The 20,233-nt window shown below is 42.4% G+C and overlaps 2 protein-coding genes across 5 annotated transcripts; one reads left to right on the top strand and one right to left on the bottom strand.

Moving 5' to 3' along the window:
- Positions 1-1,219: 1,219 nt before the first annotated feature.
- LOC138602388 (serine/threonine-protein phosphatase with EF-hands 2-like) lies at positions 1,220-8,218 on the top strand. The gene is made up of 17 exons (XM_069673863.1): positions 1,220-1,271; positions 1,364-1,381; positions 1,502-1,743; positions 2,848-2,902; positions 3,053-3,228; positions 3,353-3,467; positions 3,595-3,641; positions 3,720-3,886; positions 3,981-4,017; positions 5,046-5,195; positions 5,322-5,669; positions 5,797-5,982; positions 6,596-6,738; positions 6,937-7,043; positions 7,145-7,308; positions 7,395-7,482; positions 7,959-8,218. Exons 1-17 carry the CDS (start codon positions 1,220-1,222, stop codon positions 8,216-8,218), a joined length of 2,355 nt encoding a protein of 784 aa, XP_069529964.1.
- A 1,167-nt stretch (positions 8,219-9,385) lies between these two features.
- nup54 (nucleoporin 54) lies at positions 9,386-18,895 on the bottom strand. 4 transcript variants are annotated; one of them, XM_069673339.1, is made up of 15 exons: positions 18,843-18,885; positions 18,261-18,371; positions 17,264-17,347; positions 16,827-16,991; positions 16,337-16,423; positions 15,241-15,396; positions 13,072-13,295; positions 12,809-12,996; positions 12,469-12,665; positions 12,301-12,355; positions 11,360-11,453; positions 10,804-10,911; positions 10,500-10,619; positions 9,956-10,066; positions 9,386-9,830 (listed from the first exon to the last, which is right to left on the bottom strand). In XM_069673339.1, exons 1-15 carry the CDS (start codon positions 18,883-18,885, stop codon positions 9,702-9,704), a joined length of 1,872 nt encoding a protein of 623 aa, XP_069529440.1. In that variant the 3' UTR covers positions 9,386-9,701. The 4 variants fall into 4 exon arrangements, with proteins under 4 accessions (XP_069529440.1, XP_069529441.1, XP_069529442.1 ...); XM_069673340.1 differs by lacking the exon at positions 18,261-18,371 and having other exon boundaries at positions 18,843-18,895; XM_069673341.1 differs by lacking the exon at positions 16,827-16,991.
- Positions 18,896-20,233: the final 1,338 nt, after the last annotated feature.

The following is a 20,233-nucleotide window of genomic DNA, read 5'->3' as shown; positions in this document are numbered from 1 at the left end:
CCGTTGGTGCTTGGGCCCTAAAACAACCCAGAAATGACTCATTATCACGGGAAAACAGAGTAAATAAAATGTGTGGATGCATGTCCGCTTTGGGCTTCCGTACATGCGTATATGTGTTTGTATATGGACTGCACTTATATAGCGCTTTTCTAGTCTTGCGACCACTCAAAGCTGCTTTTACACTACATGTTACATTCACCCATTCACACACATAAAGTGCCCAACTGTCAATCAGTTGGGCACTTTGATTGACAGCTGCCCGTGTATACTGCACACATATACAGTATATATGTATACTGTATGTGCAGAACTTATGTGTATGTATATATACTGTACTTACTGAAACATAAAACAATATGTGGGCTATAATAAATAATTTTCTGTTACTTAAGTAAAGGTAGAAATATGTCTTTATTTCTTGAGAAGAGATTGGTGCAGACAAGTCAGCGATCAGTCAACAGACAATAGTGAAATAGTGATCATGAGTTACAGCGATGACTCAGCTCCTGAGCCGAGGAGCTCCTCAACCTCCCTCCTTTGAAACAACTGCTGCCCTTTATCAGAGCCCTCATCCGTTTATTAAGCATGGTATAGTAAGGTTTAATCCTAATCCACTTGCATCTTGTTTTGTTTAAGTGATCACGGGGCCTGTCCGAGACACTCGGCTCTGCTGTTCACAAGCTCAACCAGTGTGTGTTTGTGACCGCCGTGTGCGTAGAGCTGCGGAGAGTAGTCATCCAATTACAACATCGCCAACCACTTGGACGTTTGCTGCTGTGCCGGGGAAATCGAATTGTCTAAGAGATAATTATTTGAAGTTGTAACAGTGTGGCTGGCAAGTTTGTAGAGAAAGGAATGGCAGGGTTTCTTGCTCTGCATGTGCTGAAGAAGTGAGGAGAGGTGATGAAAGAAAGTGGCCAGGTAAGGGCAAATCTAGCGACTTGCTTTTATTAGACTGTGGATTGTTGTGTTTTATAATATGATCAGTAGAATTAACTTTAAATGGGCCCTTCAGACATCAAGGGAAATGCTGTTTATTGATAACAAGAATTGAATGTTGGTTTCTAACGAAAAAAATTTCTCATGAAGTACCAGTAGATAAAACAAAAGAAAAATGCGTCTGTTATTGCAATATTGCCAGGTTGCAAAACACAAGGTCAGATATCTCACACGGACTTGCATGTGAAAGTATCTTTGACAGAGAAACCAGCAAAGGATCATGGGATGTGGCATGGGAAAATCAGAACAGCAGCTGAAGAAATGTGACAGAGGTACTGAGTAGTAAAAGCTTCCAGGTTTTAGGAAGAAATGTTCCATTTTATTGCACAAATTAATCAGTGTGTTTACTTTGTTTCATTTTCAGTGAGCATATCAGTTCCAGGTAAATGTGTCATTTATTCCATCACCTCTTTACGCTTGTGTTTGTAAACTCTGTAAAATAAACTCTCAGTTTAATATCATGTTTGCAATCTCCTATCAATATTTCATGCACTCTGTGAAGCTGCCACTGGTAAGTCTTTCAGTCTAGATCATTACAAAAAAAATTCAATGTATTGGTGGTGGAAAAGAGAGAGATTACCTCAGCGTGGTTATGATGTGTCTCCGTCTTCTTCAGCGATCAGAGCAGCTCTGCTGATCCAGCGCTGGTACCGTCAGTATGTGGCCCGGCTGGAGATGAGACGCAGGTGCACGTGGAACATCTTCCAGTCTATTGAATATGCAGGAGAGCAAGACCAGATCAAGGTGAGTGACATAATGACAGAAACCATGTTTGAGAAACATTTATTTGGCGTGTATTTTGATTTTATAGTTTGACTCATGTCCCATCTGTTAACATGGAGGAGGCGGGCTTTATGACCTATACTGCAGCCAGTCAGCAGGGGGCGCTCCAAATGTTTTGGCTTCACTTTTAGGGAGCTGTCATGTCATCCATCTTTTTATACAGTCTATGTTTCAAAACTAATAGTTACTTCTTATCATGCTGATTTACGTCCAAGTGTTAATTTTTCTGATACGTTAGTTTAATTAGTTATTTGATGCTGTAAAACGGATGATTGACAGCTCTGTTGACAAATACGGCTCCTGCAGCCGATTAGCAGAGTAGAGGAGGAACGGAGAGAGGAGACGTAACTAAAACAATCGCTACAGTCATTGAAGTTTCCATACCTGTGAATGTCCGCTTCAGACCAACACAAGAAGCTGTTCTGCTGTTAAATACACTGATATGCAGGACCCTTGATGTTTTTTTCAGTAAGTTAAGTGTGTGTTTTGGTTAACGGAAGTGGCTATGCTCCACCTGCCGATGTCCACTGCGCAACTCTGACTCCAGATGACGTCCCCATCACTGCGGCTATTTTGGCATCAATTTCGTACAATGAGAGTAGATGGAGACTTTTTTCTCCAGCACCAACACGAGGTTTACGCTTTTGGTTTGGAGGGAATTACTATGACAACTGTTGGATAGATTTGGTTCAGATGTCTCTCCTGACTTTTCCTCTAGTGCCACCATAAAGTTGATACTTTCGGACAGTATTGAAAATGTTCATTCCCAAACTAATTGCAAAGAAGTTTGACTCTTCATGGTTGCCGGAGGATAAACTGTAATCATTTTGCTCGCCCCCGAACTATTAATTATTTGTCCGAATCTTTGCTGTATGACTAAATAACTGCTGGTGGAAATCCCAATCAGACTCAGCTGTTCTTTCTCCTTAGTGCCAATTAGCAAACGTTAGATCGAACGCTAGATCTTTAAAATAAGATGGTAAACAAGGTTTATAATATTCCTGCTGAACACAGTTTGTCTTGGAATCTGCAAGTTTTTAAAAAATCTTCCTTTCCTTACTGCAGCTTTACAATTTTTTTGGCTTCTTGATGGACCACTTCACGCCAACCAGCAGTGAAAGTAAGACTGACTCTTAGTTATTTTAGATAACCTACATTGAGCTCATTATCCGAGCTCACCTCGTCTACTTGCAGCTGAAAAACTAATGTCGCCTTCCTTTTACCTCACTTTTCCACCTCCTTTTCTTTTTCCCTCTGCGTTCTTTTGTAGGAAACCTCATATCTCACATCTTCCGTAAGAATGAAATCTGTCGCGATACAGAATGGGAGAGATATTTTTGTTACAAAAGCATTAAGGTACCCGACAGCTACACTGGCCCACATCTGGCTTTCCCTATGACCTTCTGCGGGGTGTCGAAACTGATGGAGGCCTTCAAACACAAACAAGTAACTACAAAGACACGTAAACCACAATCACAGCTGATACGCAAAGCAGACAAGAGGACACAAGTAACTAATGGTTGCCTGTTTCCTTCAGCACCCTGTTTATTACTCTTTTTTTCCCCAGTAGCAGCTCCATGCCCGATACGTTCTGCAGCTTCTTGGAGAGACTTGGAGACTTCTAAGAATCCTTCCAAATATCAATCAAGTCTCGGCCTGCCACACCAAGGAAATAACAATATGCGGTACAGAACAGCAAGCCCTTCCTGGATATATTTTGCTCTAAAAAATCTCTCGCACATTCTTTTTTAATGCCCTTACCTTACACACAGCGCGCCCTCAGATAATATTGCCTTATTCATCCCTTCGCAGGAGATTTACATGGACAACTTGAAGATCTGCTGTTGATTTTCTATAAGGTATACACGACATGCAAGTTATCATATTGTCAAAAAGGGAATGTCATTTTAATAAAACTTTTTACCCAACCTGTCCAGAATGGTTTGCCGTCCTCGGAGAAACCATACGTCTTCAATGGAGACTTTGTGGATCGTGGCAAAAGCTCCTTGGAGATCCTGCTCATCCTGTTCGGGTTCCTGCTGGTCTATCCAAACGACGTGCATTTAAACAGAGGGAACCATGAGGACCACATTGTTAACCTAAGGTAAGCATATAGCGCAAATTAGTGTTTATTCAACCTACAGCTGATGTACACTGCAGTGTATACTAATGTGGCTTTGTACTTGTGTTTTCTTCAGATATGGTTTCACTAAGGAAGTTTTGGGAAAATATCGGGTAGGTCAAACTATTTTGTTGCTCTGCAAGTTCTGCATACTTACTTCAGAATAACACATTGGCATTATTAGTAAAACTAATTTATCAAAAGTGAAAATATAAAACATGCAAACAGATTCTGTATGTGTTATATTGTAACATATTTGGGTCTAGTCATGTTATAATTTGAAAGCTCATCATTTTAATTTTGTAACTGAAATCATAACCTTTAAATGAATAAATCTAATGTAGTAAAAAGTGCAAAATTTCCCACTGAAATGTGATGAATTAGAAAGAAAGCTTCAAGTTTGGTGCGAACCGCATGAACTTCTATTTCACCTCATTCAAGCCTGCATGTGTAAAAGTGACCTTCAGATTGTAACTTTTGTATTTCGCGTGATGTGTGCGACTAAAGCCAACTCTTGGGGCCAGAATTCTGTCCTAAGAGCTGTGCCAGGAGCACTTAGATACACAGTATCTGACTTACAGCTTGGAGGTTATGATGCTGCTAAATGCATTTCTATAAAACCCTTCTATATGTATCTGGACATGTTAGTTAGCTGGTTCAAAATACAGTTGTTTTTGTAGTCAACAGATCTCATGAAAAGACAGACGAACAATAAATTGCTGTATCTTATTTGTTTCTCCTTCTCAGCAAAAATCAACAGTGACTAGTATTGTTAATAAATCCTTAGAATTAAACTAGACCCCTCTGACACACTTTTGTGGAATAACTTGTTCCGGAAGAACAAATGCCCTAAGGTCTGGGAGCCACAGACAGGCGAGTGAGAAAAATGTGTTGATTTTGGGCTCCAGCCAAGCTAGCTGCACTGTGAGACTGTACTTAGAGCATTATGCTAATGTTATGATGCTAACACGGTTACGATGACAATGCTAACATGCTAATGCTGAGCAGATCCCTTTAATCTAGCATGCTAACATTTGCATCATTCAAACATTTCACCCTTGGCAACATTGCCCAAATGTAAAAGATAATTAGATCACTCTCTTATTTTATGTGAGTCACCATCAGCTCGTCTTCTCTGCAGCTGCATGGGAAGAAGATCCTGAAGCTGCTTCAAAAGATTTTCAGCGGGCTGCCTCTGGCCACAGTGATTGATCACAAGGTGCTGATTGTCCATGGTGGGATCTCTGACACAACAGACCTTGATACGATCGCTAGAGTGGACAGACACAAAGTAAGAGAGGCCCTTAGCATCAATAAAATGTGTATGTTTAGGGCATTTTACAAGCATCAAATCCAGAAATATTATAATGATCATGACATAAAGTACATTATATTATGTATTTTTGAATGTGTGCAGTATGTCTCAGCCCTGAGGCCTCCCCAGCAGACCCACCATGGAATCCATGGCACAAAGTCTCAGGCATTGAATAACCGGGAGGTTGGTGGACCAGCAGAAGGGCGGCGTCGGGTGTGTTCTCTTACTTACCATGATTCAACCTTGGCTCAAAGGCACTACCTCCCACGGCGCTCGCTCAACTATCCGCCCACTAGCAGTCATCTCAACAGTTCAGTGGAAGAGGAGCTGAAAAGGAGGCGCAGGATGGCCGGGTTTGACCAGTCCTATGGAGAACCGCAGAAGTCTGACTCAGAATCAGACCCAGAGTCTGGTGAAACGACAGACACAGATGAGCAGGAGTGGAAACAAGTAAGGGACAGGAAGGATATTGAATCACAGTGGTTATTGTTTTTGAAAAGGTTCTTCCATATTTACGATCTGTCATGGGGTTAGTTCACAGCACGGATCTTTTACAGTGATTCATTTGGCCTCCCAGATAGTGGACATGTTGTGGAGTGACCCAATGCCTCAAAGCGGTTGCATTCCCAATGAGGTGCGAGGTGGGGGCTGCTACTGGGGACCAGATGTCACTGAGGAAGTGCTGGGAAGACACAACCTCCTGTTGCTCATCCGCTCCCATGAATGCAAACAGGAAGGCTATGAGTTCTGCCACAACCGCAGGGTAAGCACGGATACACATGAGGTAGAGTTAAAGGTGGAATGCTGATAACGGAAACAAGAAGTTTTTGCTTTGTCAAGAGACACTGTAATCTGATAAAGTAAGGGGATGAATCCTGTATCAGTTCTGAACGGAAAGATGTGGGCTTGCAAGCAGTGGAAAGCAATCACAAGTTCCAAGCAGAGTTCTACAATAGCCAAAGCAAACCAAATGGGCAAAGGCTAAACTGGGCAGCAGTTGTGGTCAACAGCCGGCAGACAACAAACAGGAACAAAGGCTGGACTGCTGAGAAGGTAGTGGATTAAAGGATCGGGCAAATGGTTGGACAAAGAGGGAGGGATGGTATATTAAATATGCAGGGGAGATACCCGCCTGATGCTCTGATGGGTGAGGGTATCAAGTGACTGGGATTGGTAGGACCCTTATTCAGGGCAACTATAGGGGAACTGGGGAAGGGAAGACATATCTGAAATGAAAGATGATGGATGGATGAAAAAAAGTTGAAAGAACAAGAAGGTCCTCGAGGTAGCCAAGTCTTTCAGCAATCAGGAATAAATGAATCTGATACAGTAAGCAAGTCTTAAGAAACTTACTATCCGTCTTCTGTTGCATCCAGGTGCTTACTATATTTTCAGCGTCTAACTACTATGAGGTGGGCAGCAATAGAGGAGCCTACATCAAAATGGGCGCTGATCTGGTCCCACACTTCTTCCAGTATCAGGCCAGCATGACCAGCAGAGAGCTCACACTGAGACAAAGGTACATATACACACTGCCACACGAATTGCAAGGTAACAAAAAACTATAAAAAAATTAAATCAAACCCTTTCAGTTGAGGGATTTACGGGGCAAATTGGGCAACGCAAGGATTGGTGGGAATGCATGATCAAATTTTATTGGTTTGTTTCCCAGTGATTACATGAAGCAAGAATGTTTTCTCTTCCTGTTCTTTGTCAGTGTCGGGTGGACAGAACGATCAGCTCTTCAAGCTCTGAGGGAAAAACTGTTTGTACATAAGTCAGTTCTCATTAGTGCCTTCCAGGAGTTTGATCCGAACCACACAGGTAAACACGTGATCACCAACTAGTGGCAGTGAATCAATATGAAAAGTGGTTAAAAAAAGAGTATTGATAAGAACTCTGGTGTGTATTGTTGTCTGCCTCAGGGATGATCTCTTTAAGTCACTGGGCCAGTGCCACAGAGAGAGTACTGAAGCTGGGTCTGCCTTGGAGGGTGCTGCGCCCTCAGCTTGTCAGCAGCACCCAGTTTGGCATGGTGGACTACCAGCAGTGGATAAGGGAGCTCTCCATCACTGATCCCAAACTAGAGGTCAGTCTTGTACAATTGGAGTGTTTGTTTCTTTCTAACTCGTAGAGAGTTGCAAAATCTTGATCAATTTGTCTCTTTCATCTCAGATCTCAGATGACAGTATTTTGGAGACTATGTACAAGAACCACTCCAACTTGGAAACCATTTTCCGAATCATAGACGCAGATCACTCCGGTGAGTAAGCAGCTTAACCTGGATCCCAGGATCTTGGACAATGTCTTCCATTTCCTCAATTCCAATGATTGGTGGATGGATGGTCAAGATGGTTATTAAGGTCTTTCTATGTTTGACATACTCTCAAACTGGGGCGGCTGTGGCTCAGTGGTAGAGTCGGTCGTCTCTCAATCGGAAAGTTGGGGGTTTCATCCCTGACTGCTACGGTCACATGTTGAAGTGTCCTTGGGTAAGACACTGAACCCCAAATTGCTCCCGGTGGCATAGCCATCAGGTAAGAAAGGGCTTAGACACTTAGGCCTCTGCCATCAGTGTGCGAATGTGTGTGTGAATGGGTGAATGTGACATGTGGTGTAAAAAATCTTTCAAGTGAAAATGAATCTTTAAAACGCATCGCACTCAGACCCAACTCCGACTTTCTGTGCTGCAGATTTTGTAAGTGAACGGCTACATCCTCCTCTTCTGTTTCTTTCTAGGTTTAATCTCCTTTGAGGAGTTCCGTCAGACCTGGAAGCTCCTGAGTTCTCATCTGAAGACAGAGATCAGTGACAAGGCCATCGCAGACCTGGCGCAGAGCATCGACTTCAACAAAGACGGGAGCATCGATATCAATGAGTTCATGGAGGCTTTCCGCCTGGTGGACCTCTCTGCACATACTAGACAACCTGGCGCCGGATCTGTAGATGAACCTGCTGATCTTCTGCATAGAGAATATCATCTTGGACAGACCTGTTGAACTGGGTGTGTGGAATTCAAATGTTAATATTATCTCTTGATTCAACACAGTTTTGTTGTGCAACCTAGAATTTTGCTACGATTATTTTTGCCTCATTTTTAAACACTTTGGATTTGAGACGTAAAAAAGATTTAATGGATTTAAAGGATTTTAAAGTTTTTTTGACGTTGACAATGTTCAGCCCAAGTAAGAATCAATTTAAGGAGCCCTACTGACTGTACACATGCAAGTATGTGTACAGGCCTGACTGCATAAAAGTTGAATTCAATCTCCAGGGGGAGCTCAGTGACATCATTCGAGTCACATATTGCTTTTATACAACAGTTAAACAAGCGGCAAATAGTAAATGATAATAATCAACATATTGTTTTTGCTCCACCGGCTTAACCGAAACTGGACTATTGTTGCCAAGCAACACAAACAGTGCCCTGCACTCTGCATGGTGCTTGATGTATTTTGATCAATAAGAATGCAGCCCTACAGAAGGAGTAACTGTCCAAATATTAGTGATGAAATGTGCATTCTGACAGGTCTGTATAGGACAAACCTCAAGCATCAAAATGTGTTTATCTATCTGAGAATTAAAATAGTCAATAAAGCAAAAAAATTTGCCTCTTCAGTGTCTTTTTACTGTGATATCTTAAAGGCTCACAGCGAAGAATGTAGCCTTTAAAATATATTTCATTAAAAGTCAGGTAAAGAGAATTGTTTTTCTTTTATGGTGTACATGAAGTATTTCCGTAATGTAACATTTACTGGACATGTGACTACAGTCATCTGTCTTTCAGTTGGAAGGCAGTGTAGCTAAATTGTACCTGTGCTTTGAAAAACAGTGTGTAATTCATTCCCTTGGTGCGTGGGTGTCAGTGCTCTATGAGGGGATATAATCTGTCGGAAAGCTGCTTAATCAGTTCAACTGCCAATCAGCCTTTCATCCCTGTGGGGTTGTGAATCCAGGACATGAATCCTATCAACCCAAGCCCTTCTTTGATGAGATGTTGGAAAGTTCTTGTGTGAAGGTAAACATACGAGAGGTGTCCCATATTACCTCTTAGGGTCAAACAATGATAAATAGGGTCAACAGAAACACTCAGAACAAACAGGGAAAAACAGGCTAACTAGAGAGAGAGAGACGTCGCACGTCACTTGTTTTCAATTTAAATGAAATTTATTAATTTTCCAACAACAGCATAAAAAAAGAAATACAAAGATGTATTTACAATGTATTCAATCACAACACACGCTCGCTGGTCACGTTCATAGTCTCATATCCATAATCTGATTTTACATAAGGGAAGCCAGCTATTATTAGGCGATGTTAAGTCTTTCCATATCAGTCCAGAAAGCACAGATTAACCAGTCATTGTCAAGATGAATCCAATACCATGACCGAGAGGATGTGTTGCCTTGTGTGGGTGATGGGCATGCCACTTTTTCGAGGACAGAGTCAGGGCATTTGTTTGTGTGTATGTGTAAGATGGACTCAGCTCAGGATGCCTCCTCTAATGTGTCCACTGTCACTGAGCCCGTGCTCTATGAGTTTGATGTCTTCCAAGTCATCTTTTATGACGCTGATCAAATGACTTAAACCCTCCTGCTGCTGTTTCAGGTGCTGAAAGTGAGAGATAAGAAACAAGTGTTTGAGTTCATGCCAAAAGTCTCATTCAGAGGTCTGGACGTACAATTACAGGGTACAGCCTTTAAAATAAGATGCACTGTGTAAGTGTGCCGACTAACCTGTTTAATTTCTCTGAGAAGGTCTGCATCAACACTGTAGCGCTCTTCAGATCTCACAGCTCCGAAGTGATTCTGCATGCGGATTTGGGACATTAATTCATTCAACCGACCCTGAAAGAAAAACAGCACAAACACTGTTAAACATCTTTTAGAGCAGTGGTTCTCAAACTTTTTCTGTCAAGCCCCCCCTTGGAGAAAAAAAAAAGTCCAGGCCCCCCCCTCGACCTCGTGAAGGAAAGCAAAGTGATCAGATTAAAGTAGATTGTGAATTAAAACTTCATGAGGTGAAGAAAAGAGAACAATTAGAGTGTGGAAGTCTACATGTAATGTGCTTCTCACAGAGATCATTGAAATATGCGAGTGCAACGTGTTTGTGTACTGTGCCACCCGAAAATGAGTCCGGGTTGTCCGACGTCAAAACATAGTTCCGCCTGCTACATTTTCCAAACGTTGGCGCGCCCCCCCTGTTATTGGGCGCGCCCCACAGTTTGAGAATCACTGTTTTAGAGCATTTGATAGTAAACACACAAGTTTAGACATCTACCTTGAACTGTGTGGGGGCATTGAGCTCTGACTGAATGGTGTCCAGCTGCACCCTGAGGTGCTCCTCATCCACTTGGATAGCATAACCACTTTTCCTCTGAATCTCCTGTTTGATCAGCACCTTTCAGAAAAATGGCAAAGGAGAGGCGATAAATAGACAGGAAATACTGGAGCATAAATGATAAAGCAGGGAAATCAGACAGTGCCAGGGCACTCATTCAAAGTCTATAAAATGTACAGCAGGTGCTCATCACTGGGCATTTAGCTGCTCTCTGAAAACAATGTTAGAAAGGTGAGGCAGCTACCTGCAGCACCCTGTGGGAGAGGTCCATCAGCTTCCTCTTGTACTGGGCAATCTTGGCCACTGTGGTCGCCTGGTTCTTCTGCAGTTCGCTGATGTCGCTTGAGATGATCTGCAAGACCATACGTGATTTCATTTCATTTCCTCCCTGCCCTGTGGCCTTAACTTGAGGTGTGTTATTTGCATCATATGGTTATATTAGTAAAATGTTTTTGGCACAATCCCAATTTAATACTGTGTTCTGAAGAAAATTCCCACACAGTTTTTTTCCCTGTGTGTAATGAGTGGTGAGTGACCTTCACATCTGTCTCACATAATAGATATGGGATATAAATATCCAGAAATCCAACCCAAGGTTACGAGCAATATAAACAAGTTATTTTAGAACTAGAAATGCAGCATTTGCAAAAGCTTGTTGGCAGCTAGCATGAACTGGACATCTGTGTTCTCCGTCCTTGACACAACAAAATCTGTTTAAAAATTCCTTTCTTTGTAATCGGACTGCGCTGTGTCAAGTACAGTGTGTCTTTTTTTTTTACATTTAAAGAACTTAGACTTACATCCACTCTGGTCTGGTGCTGTTTGGTCATCTGCTCCTGGATCTGCAGTCTGCGGAGCAGCTCCTTAAAACCCACCATGGGCACTGGGATTAACCTGAAGAAAGTTATGACCAATGACCAAAGTTAGGCTGTACTTTGTTTTTTATGTCTGTAAGAAACTAAGGCCTGGTAAAAGCTGTGGTCAAACTTCTAAACATGTTGTATTCAATTCACTTTATCATATTCCAGTTATGCAATATGACTTAAGGGCACTAGATATGGTCTTAAACCCTTTCCCCCAAAATTTGTGCGTTGACGCAGGTTTTTCAGACCCGGGAAGCCCCACTTATAGATGCTGATTGTCTCATTGTCAGTGGAGTATAACTCGGTCTCTTTTCTGCTGCGTCACAAATGCGCCTGGAACACGGTTAGTAAACAGTGAAGATGTTACGGTGGTTAGGTCTTTATTGTATCTATTACTCATTCAGTCTGTGTGTCAAAATCGGCGCCGACAAATTTGGAACGATGTTCGAGCGCCGCTCGGACGGAGGATTTGTAGACAGAGCACAGCATCGCGCCGGAAAGGGGGTGGAGATTAGCATGTCATGGGTTTCGTGTTCCCATCAATGTCAATTGGAGCGGAGGCGACAACTGCCCGAGTCTACTGCAGAGTCATTTGACTCGGGTCTGAATGCCGATTGTAGCCTTTCCCATTAAGCAAGCCGAGTGTTAGTGGGTTTTTAGACCAGTTGGAAAAGGGCTTTAGTCGTGTTTGAGACACATTGTTTGGTCATGGTGGGGTAACTGTGTGCACCTGCTATAAAGATGGGTAAAAAATTTAAATGCAGCAACTGGACAGTCTTGATGATCGTGCAGTCTTTTGGTACTTCCCCCCCCTTCCTCGCCTAATCAAAATACCAGCCCTTTTAGAAGTCTTGAACAGATGTTCTTAACCAGCTTACTTCTCTGGATCAGGGTTGTCCACTTTAGCCTGCTCCCAAATGATGGGGTCCACTCCTGTTGGGAAGAAACAACATCCTCAGTTGCAATTCAACATAATCAGATCACATAACAATTTATTGATTTCAGCAGGCGGGGGGAGGGGGGGTGGGGGCGACACAAACATTTACCTGCAGGCGCATTTTGCAGCAGCTGTTTGAGCTGCGCCGGAGACAGCTCCGTGCGTGTGACAGACATGGCCACCCCGATCTGTGTGAGCTGGACCTTGATGTTGACCTGCTCCAGAAAACTGAAGAGGGTGGTGGCTGGTATCCGCTTGGAGGTGCCATTAGGAGAACGCTCCACCAGGTAAATGATCACCTCCGTCCTGAAAGACAGAAGAAGCCCCATGATTTTTAATGATGAATTTGTATATTATCTGTTACAATTCCTGACAGCTATAAACCTTTTGAAAGAAATGATCAGAGCATGTGTTGGAGTGGTAAGGTATGGTGTGTTATAAAAGCTTACTGGTCACTGGAAAGGGCTTTGACCCCGTCTACATTGACAGTGAGTGACTGGTTGCTTCCCAGGATCTTGTGGATGGATTCGACCAGCGCCTGCTGCTGCACTCGCACATCAGCTTCCTTTTTATTGAGAACCAGGACCACCAAACCATCCTCATCCTTACTCACGGGGACGCAGCTATAGCCCACCGCCTAGAAAACAAAAGACAATGAGGAAAACCATTTCATACTCAAAGTCGAATAACTCTACAGAACCATCGAACTTACCTTGAACCTGCAGAACGGATTCTCCAAGGTGAAGTCAACAGGCGGGTTGTTGTTGCTGAAGTAGCCCTTCCCAGTGCCCCAGTAAGCCTGTAGTTGGTTCCATTTTGCTAAGATGGAATCACGCTCATCCCCTAACAAGGTGGGAGCTGACAGAGCAGTGACCTGCTGGTAGAGCTGGGTGGGCTGAGGCTGACCCGGCTGGACCTGCTGGCCAAACAATCCTCCTGTTAGAGGGAAGGAAAGGAAAAATAAGAGGAGAGGTGATAGTTTCTCATTCTTTACTTATTCATAAACATCTTTATGTCTGTGTTGACGTGCGAAAACCACTCATTTATGTTTGGTTTTAATATGAGGACTATCATTTACTCTTTAACAACTTTTTATTTATTTTTTTACTGTTTCATTTAACACCGTTTGATTGATGATGATGTTGAGGCTGAAATCTGTAAGTTCCTGCTTGCTGTCACCCTCTGCAGTAATAAACGGTGTACAGCACAGTGTTAGAGATGTTGTGTAAGCCTGCTGTTTATCTTCATCAGTGCAAAAAATTGTTTTCAACTTTAACTTTATTGTCTCAGAGGGGAAATTCGTTTTGCAGCCAAGTAAGACAAGAAACATTCAGAAAACACAGACACAAAGACTCGGTTACGAAAAACATTAAAACTAGAATTAATTAAGAATGCATCAAGTGACAAAGGAGTGTGCATCATTCAAACCACCATTAAAACAAACATTTAAAAAACAAATAGTTCCTGGAAGTGAACAGGAAAGTATTTAATCTACAGGGTCGACATTTAAATTGAGTGATTAAAGAATTTCTCATCCTGTTGGACTTTGCCATTGGTAGTCTAAATCTCCTGCTGGACGGCAGGAGCTCAGCTTCGAGGACACTGTAAGATGTCTCAAGCCTTAAGTCCCTTTCCCACTGGTCAAAAAACCTGCTAACACCCACAAACATCCGGCCTTTTTGCTTAATGAGAAAGGTTACAATCAGCATTCAGACCCGGGTCAAATGACTCTGCAGTAGACCCGGGTAATTATCGCCTCGGCTCCGATAAGCGTTGATGGGAGAACAAAGCCCGTGTTGTCACGCTAATCTCCGCCCCCTTTACGGCGATATGCTATGCTCCGTCGGTAACTTCTGCGACTCCTTGTCATCTCAGCTACGAATTCCGCACGTCAGAGACCGAGCAGCGTTCGAACATCGTTCCAAATTTGTTGGCGCCAAGTTTGACACACAGACTGAATGAGTAATAGATACAATAAAGACCTGACTACTGTAACATCTTCACTGTTTAGTAACCCTGTTTCAGGCGTGTTTCTGATGTCAGACAGTGACACATCAGATAAGAGACCGACAGGAGTATACTCCACTGGCAATGGGAAAAGAGACAAAAAAACCCACATCAACAAGGTAAATTTAGGAGGGAAAGGGGTATTACATGTTACTCTCTTGGAGAATTTTTATGATCCACTGTAACCTGTTCTTGACCCCTAATGAGAGATTACCAAACCAGGAGATTATGGCAAAGGTGAGGGCAGACTCATCATTCATCAGCCTGCTGCACACTCCAAACCAGTTGAGTTTCCGAAGAGAGTGCAGTCTCTGTTGTGCTTTTTTAAATACTTCTGTATTTTCTTTAAATGTTCGCTCGTTGTCAATAAAAACACTACTTGTAACACTAGACTTGGTCGACCATCTCACCCTTAATGCCGTTTAAATTAAGGCTGCCTTCTAAAATCAATGCACGTCTTTAGTGTTACTTACATTTAATTTAAAAAAAAAAAAAAGAGTTATGACACTACTCTATAAAATCGTCCTCCACTGCACCAGGTGCCGTGTCCCTCCCTTGTAACAGGCTCACTATGACTGCATCGTCTGCACACTTCAGAATGAGTCTTCCTGGCTGGGAACTTCTGCAGTGTACAAAACGTACAAGACAGGTGAAAGGACGCAGCCCTGTGGCGAACCAGTGGAGGAGAACAACGCGTCAGACTAAGAGCCATTAACCCTGACACACTGGGATCTGTCCACAACAAAGTCTAAAATCCATCCAACAATGCCAGGTTTTTATTGTGCTTGTCATGTTTCAAACAGACAATGTGGGCATAATCATCCAGGACAGGCTTTTTAACATTTCACTAATGTGTTCATACATTGAGACTCACCTTGCTGCTGAGTTGGTTGGATATTAAAGCCTCCAAACCCACCCAGCCCAGTCGTTCCTAATCCAGTTCCAAATCCTGTTGTCCCAGTAGCTGTCCCAGCGCCGAGCCCAGAAGAGAACCCAAACCCTTTGTTCTGCGTGTTACCAAACAGGCCTCCTAAAAAAAACAGAAGAATGTGCGACCTCAGTGAGAGAATTTCAGCTGCATTAATGCAAATGGAAGCTGGTTCAGGCTACAGGGTTGGGAAACGTGCTGCCGGTTTTGCAGAAGAGATTACTGTAGGAGTGAAAGGAAGGACACATGCACAGCGTGGAGCGAGTGAGACATCTTGTGGTGTCAGTTTGCAACGGCACAGTTTCAGGAACAAGGTTTAGAAAACGGATAAATAAACGTCAAAGAAAACCAGTTTACAAAGCCTTCATTTTAAACATTATGCGACTCAATGATTACCGCAATTTACCTCAAGCTTCCTATAGGACCCCACTCGAGGGTTTAAGTCTCTAAGCGTGGGTTCACACCAGCCTTGTTTAGTCCGATTGAACCGAACCCTGGAGCGTTTATGCCCTCGGTGCGGTCCGTTTAGGGAGGTGTCAACGCTGGAATCGAACTCTGGTGCGAACCAAACGACGGGACCTGGTTCGCCAGAAAAGACGGGTTTCGGCCTGTTTCTAAACGAACAACAGTCCGGTTTGATTCTGATATGAACATAAATGGACCAAATACAGGAGGCAAACCAAAAACAACAGCGCATTGTGGGTTGTTAACGGGTGCTGACACTGGCAGAGTCGGCCACGCAGGACAGAGGACAGGAAAACTCTGACTACCAAACATTTAAGTCCGCGATCCCTCTCTCTTTGTTTACTTCATGGAGTTTTACCACATGGAAATTCGGACCAATCAGAAAGCAGTTTCTTCGCACCTCAAAACTTTGGGTCCGCTGGTAAAAGCTGCTGCGTGAACACAAACCAAACTCGGGGCAAAACGCACGCATTTGGTCTTTGATTTATTTTATCTCGTGCGCATAAACAAAAATAACAATAGAAAAAAGGGAAAGGTCACATATTTTGTCAAGACTGAATGAAGCCATACTGCTGACCTGTGGTACTGGCAGGAGCTGCAAAGCTAAAGGTGGACCCAGTTGCAGGGGCGCTTGTTGCAGTCGTCCCAAAGCCGCCGAACGTACCTGAGAATAAAAGCAAATAATGCCAAATGAGAAAAAGGGGCGACACAAAAAGATGTGAAAAAAAAGGATGAAATTACTATTTGATAATAGAAAATTAAAAAAACAAACATGATTTTGCTTTTAGAATTAAACCAGAATTTTATTGCCATTTAGCATTTTTTATCTTTTAACTTTATCTGTCTTTCAAAGAAGGTGAAAATGTGGGCTTGAACAGGAATCAAATGATAGAAGTGCATGATGCAAATGTTATTCTCCTCATGCAGATGGAAACAGCAACGCGTGACATTTCATGAGACAAGCATGTGAGATGAGAAAGAACTGCACCATATAGACGTGAAAATGGATGGAAATGTGTATTTACAGACACAGACTGTACTGATTAGTTAATCACAAAGTCATCTACCTGTGCTAGCCAGGCTATTACCAAAATTGAAAACAGTGCCAGTGGTGGTTGCTGTACCAAAGCACCCCACATTAAAGCTGACTGCTGCTGGGTTGGCATTTAAACCAAACCCCCCAAAACTAAACCCACCAGCCGTGGTGTTTCCAGCTCCCAGCCCCCCAAATCCTGCAGCCAGCAGAGGCAGGCAGCGAGAAAGAGAGAATGACATGGAGGAGTTAAATGGTAAAAGGTCAGGCTTAGTATGGCCTATAGACTGTATATAAGCATCAAATATGTTATCCCTTGTCTACAGATTCGGTATTCATATGCAAAATCTCTTTATAGATATAACTGCTGCATTAGCTTTACATCTAAAACAAAACCTGCTTCTTATATACAGTCTACGGTATGGCCTCATAAAAAAAATCTACATGCGTTTTCCATCACGTGTATCTTACCAGTGTTGGTGGAGCCAAAACTAAATCCTGTGGCTGGTGCAGCAGCAGTGGTGGTGGCTGCCCCAAAACCAGGGGCTGTAAGAGCTTTGAAGAAAAAGTAGAAACAATATAGGCAGTAAGTTAAAAGGGCACACAATAAGATTAGAGCAACACAACGAGGAAACAGAAATTATATGCATGTCTTTTATCACATATTGAAGTAGTCCCAACAATAACAGCAGCAGAGAGGCAGTGCTGAGGAAAACTCCCAGGGATACAGACTTTGACATTATAGGTTAGTCCTGTTTGTAGCTGTCTCATCCCCTGTGTGGGAGACATTCTCAGATGTTTCTCATTGAACAAGCTTGTGCACTGTGCTTTATTTGAGGTGGGGAAGATGCTTGTTGTTGCCTTGGGGGACTTCATACGATACACCGAGCTCCTGTCTCCATCTGTATGCATGATTGACCCATTAATACATGTTACTAACTTTGTAACTTCCCCACCGTTGTTATGCTCTCTTGTCTTGCAGGTTTCTGCAGATACTTGTTGCCGAAAGCCTGCTGCCATGGACCCGCTTGACTCCCACTTGCTACAATCACAGTTTCTGGAACAACTTGGTCAAGTGGCAGATGGCTGTGCACCAATGAGTCGTATTCAGCCCAGGGTTTCTGTCTGTTAAAATGAATTTTCTCCTTGCCACTGTTGCCAAATGCTTGATCAATGGATGATTAATGTTGTGTCTCTAGAGACCCGCTTTATATGTAAAGTTAGACAGTATAGTTGCGACTTGACGCTAAGTAATTAAAAATTGCTTGCTTGCTTGACATGCCAGAAACAACCAGGTTCATCCCTGAAGCTCATGCAGGTGGATGAGACATTCTTAAACAAGGCTAACAAGAGGTATAAACTGGTGCAACGACTATGATCGACAGTGCAGCCAAGCAGCTGTGATTACTTCAGGTGACGAGCGAGGAGAGGTGCCCCTCTTCAGTGAGGATCAACACCTTGGACTTACTGCCGAATCCGGATGAGGCGGTGGCGGTGGTGGTGGCTGCGGGGCCAAAGCCAAATGCGGTTGATGCAGTTGTTTTGGGACCAAATGAACCGAATGAAAACCCGGACGTGGCTTCACAAGAAGATAGAGAGTGCTATGAGTGTTGGGTGGGGTTACAATAACGTTACAGCTAGAGAGTACTCTCACTAGTGTCGAGCAGGTGTTAGCTAGCTTGTGAGTATCCATTAGCCAAAACAGCTATTCGCTGGGAGCAAAGTAACGGACATTAGCTAATAAATGAGCGCTATTCATTTAAGCGTACTTTAATACTGAAACGAGTAACAACATATCTGGCTAAACAGTTAACTATATGTCTCAGAAACAAAACAAAACAAAAAAAAGAACATTTCACTACAGTTAGCATACATGTACCGTTAGCCGGTAGATGGGTCCACCTAACTGACAGAAGCTTGATGAGCGCTGCCAGTTGAACGTTTGAATTTAATGGTAACATACGTACAACAAAATTATTTTGACATAGCACAAGTGTCATATTTCTCGCGTCATTAAAAAATCCGCAAATTAATTAAATAAGGCACTTACTTGCCGCTGTGTTACTCGTGGCACCGCCAAAACTGAACGCCATGTTGACTATCACCACCACAAACACTACTTCTTCTTCTTCTGTTGATTTTGCGGCAGACTAATTCTTCTTCTTCTTTGTGGTGTTTCATGGCGGTTGGCAAACAACGTTATGGTGCATTACCGCCCCCAACTGGTATGGAGTGTAGATCAGGATTCTAACTACTGTATTCAATACTTAATATTAAGAAAACAAAGTGAGAGAACCTTAACAAAAAAAAGAGCAAAATCATTTAAACATATAAAATAAAAAGAATAATAATAATAATAAACATACCACAAACACTTCTTCTCTTTCTTTAATACAGGCAGTCATCATCCAACTTAACGGCACATTAACGCCACCTGAAGTCTACATCAGAGATTGCCAGCTACCACTGCAGAGATACCAAGGGGAAGAGGGAAAGACCTGATTTCAAGAAATCTGATTACATTTTTGATGTATTACATTATTGAATTAATCTGAGTACAAGTTATCTGATTTCATCTTTTAAAAGTAATCTGATTACATTTTTGAAAACGTAATCAGATTTCTTGAAATCAGATGATGTTTTTTAAAGTACTACATTACTGAATTAATGTGATTACATGTTATCTGATTACGTTTCATAAAGTAATCTGATTACAATTGCAAGAGTAGTCTGATTACATGTCATGTGTAACAGTATATTGATTACAAGTATTCTAATTAAAATTTTACAAGTTATATCCAAAAAATTGTGAGATTCTCAAACTATACTATATGATTCATTCAATGGCAGAATCATGGATTTATTTTCTAGTGATAAAAACAATGCTCGCGTTTTACCTTTGATTACACAAACTGAATCTTTTTGTTGCTTCTTAATTATTTTCCTTTTAACTTTGACATTGGTCGAACAAAAGTGCAGCCCTTACTGAATCTGAAATAACATTTTTATGCTGGTATCAAGTTTGAAGAAAAAAAATTCAGGTCCTTAAAGCATAAAAGAATTTCAATATCCAGCACTCAGTATTCAGAGGCTTTATTGACTTCTGTCTACATTCTGCAATGCTGCCCAGCTCTGCCTTTAAGAGGACTGTTAAGTGCTAGAGATACTATGCTGGGGCTCAACAGCGTCTCTTCTGCAGTCTCCTTTTTCCCATATCGTTCACTCTTACTTTCTTTGTTTGAGTCTTTCTATCTTTATCTCCCACTCCTGTCAACTGTCTCTCTCTTTGTGTCATCTTGTCACTGTTACTCTGACGTTCCCTTCTATCTTTCCTCTCCCATTCTCTCTCTTTCATCCAGTTAGTACGACAGGAGAAGTGCCCTCGCCTGCCATGGACAGAGCACGCTCTCATCAGGCATTCCTTATGTTGCTCCACTCAGC

This window comes from Semicossyphus pulcher, unplaced genomic scaffold (genome assembly GCF_022749685.1).
Source record: "Semicossyphus pulcher isolate SPU_LCO1_2020_fin unplaced genomic scaffold, fSemPul1.0.p SCAF_22, whole genome shotgun sequence".
In the NCBI taxonomy this organism is placed as follows: Eukaryota; Metazoa; Chordata; class Actinopteri; order Labriformes; family Labridae; genus Semicossyphus; species Semicossyphus pulcher.
Note: the sequence above shows the minus strand (reverse complement) of the source record. Positions and strands in the feature narration are given on the sequence as shown.

What these genes read in the sequence shown, in the direction of transcription:
- LOC138602388 (XM_069673863.1), top strand. Translation starts at nt 1,220, where the DNA reads ATGGGATGTGGCATGGGAAAATCAGAACAGCAGCTGAAGAAATGTGAC. An exon ending in CTAGAGTGGACAGACACAAA is followed by an intron (nt 5,196 to 5,321) that starts GTAAGAGAGGCC and finishes GAATGTGTGCAG; the next exon opens with TATGTCTCAGCCCTGAGGCC. An exon ending in AGTTCTGCCACAACCGCAGG is followed by an intron (nt 5,983 to 6,595) that starts GTAAGCACGGAT and finishes TGTTGCATCCAG; the next exon opens with GTGCTTACTATATTTTCAGC.
- nup54 (XM_069673339.1), bottom strand. Translation starts at nt 18,885, where the DNA reads ATGGCGTTCAGTTTTGGCGGTGCCACGAGTAACACAGCGGCAA. An exon ending in CACGAGTAACACAGCGGCAA is followed by an intron (nt 18,372 to 18,842) that starts GTAAGTGCCTTA and finishes CTTCTTGTGAAG; the next exon opens with CCACGTCCGGGTTTTCATTC. An exon ending in AGCTCCTGCCAGTACCACAG is followed by an intron (nt 15,397 to 16,336) that starts GTCAGCAGTATG and finishes TGTTTTTTTTAG; the next exon opens with GAGGCCTGTTTGGTAACACG.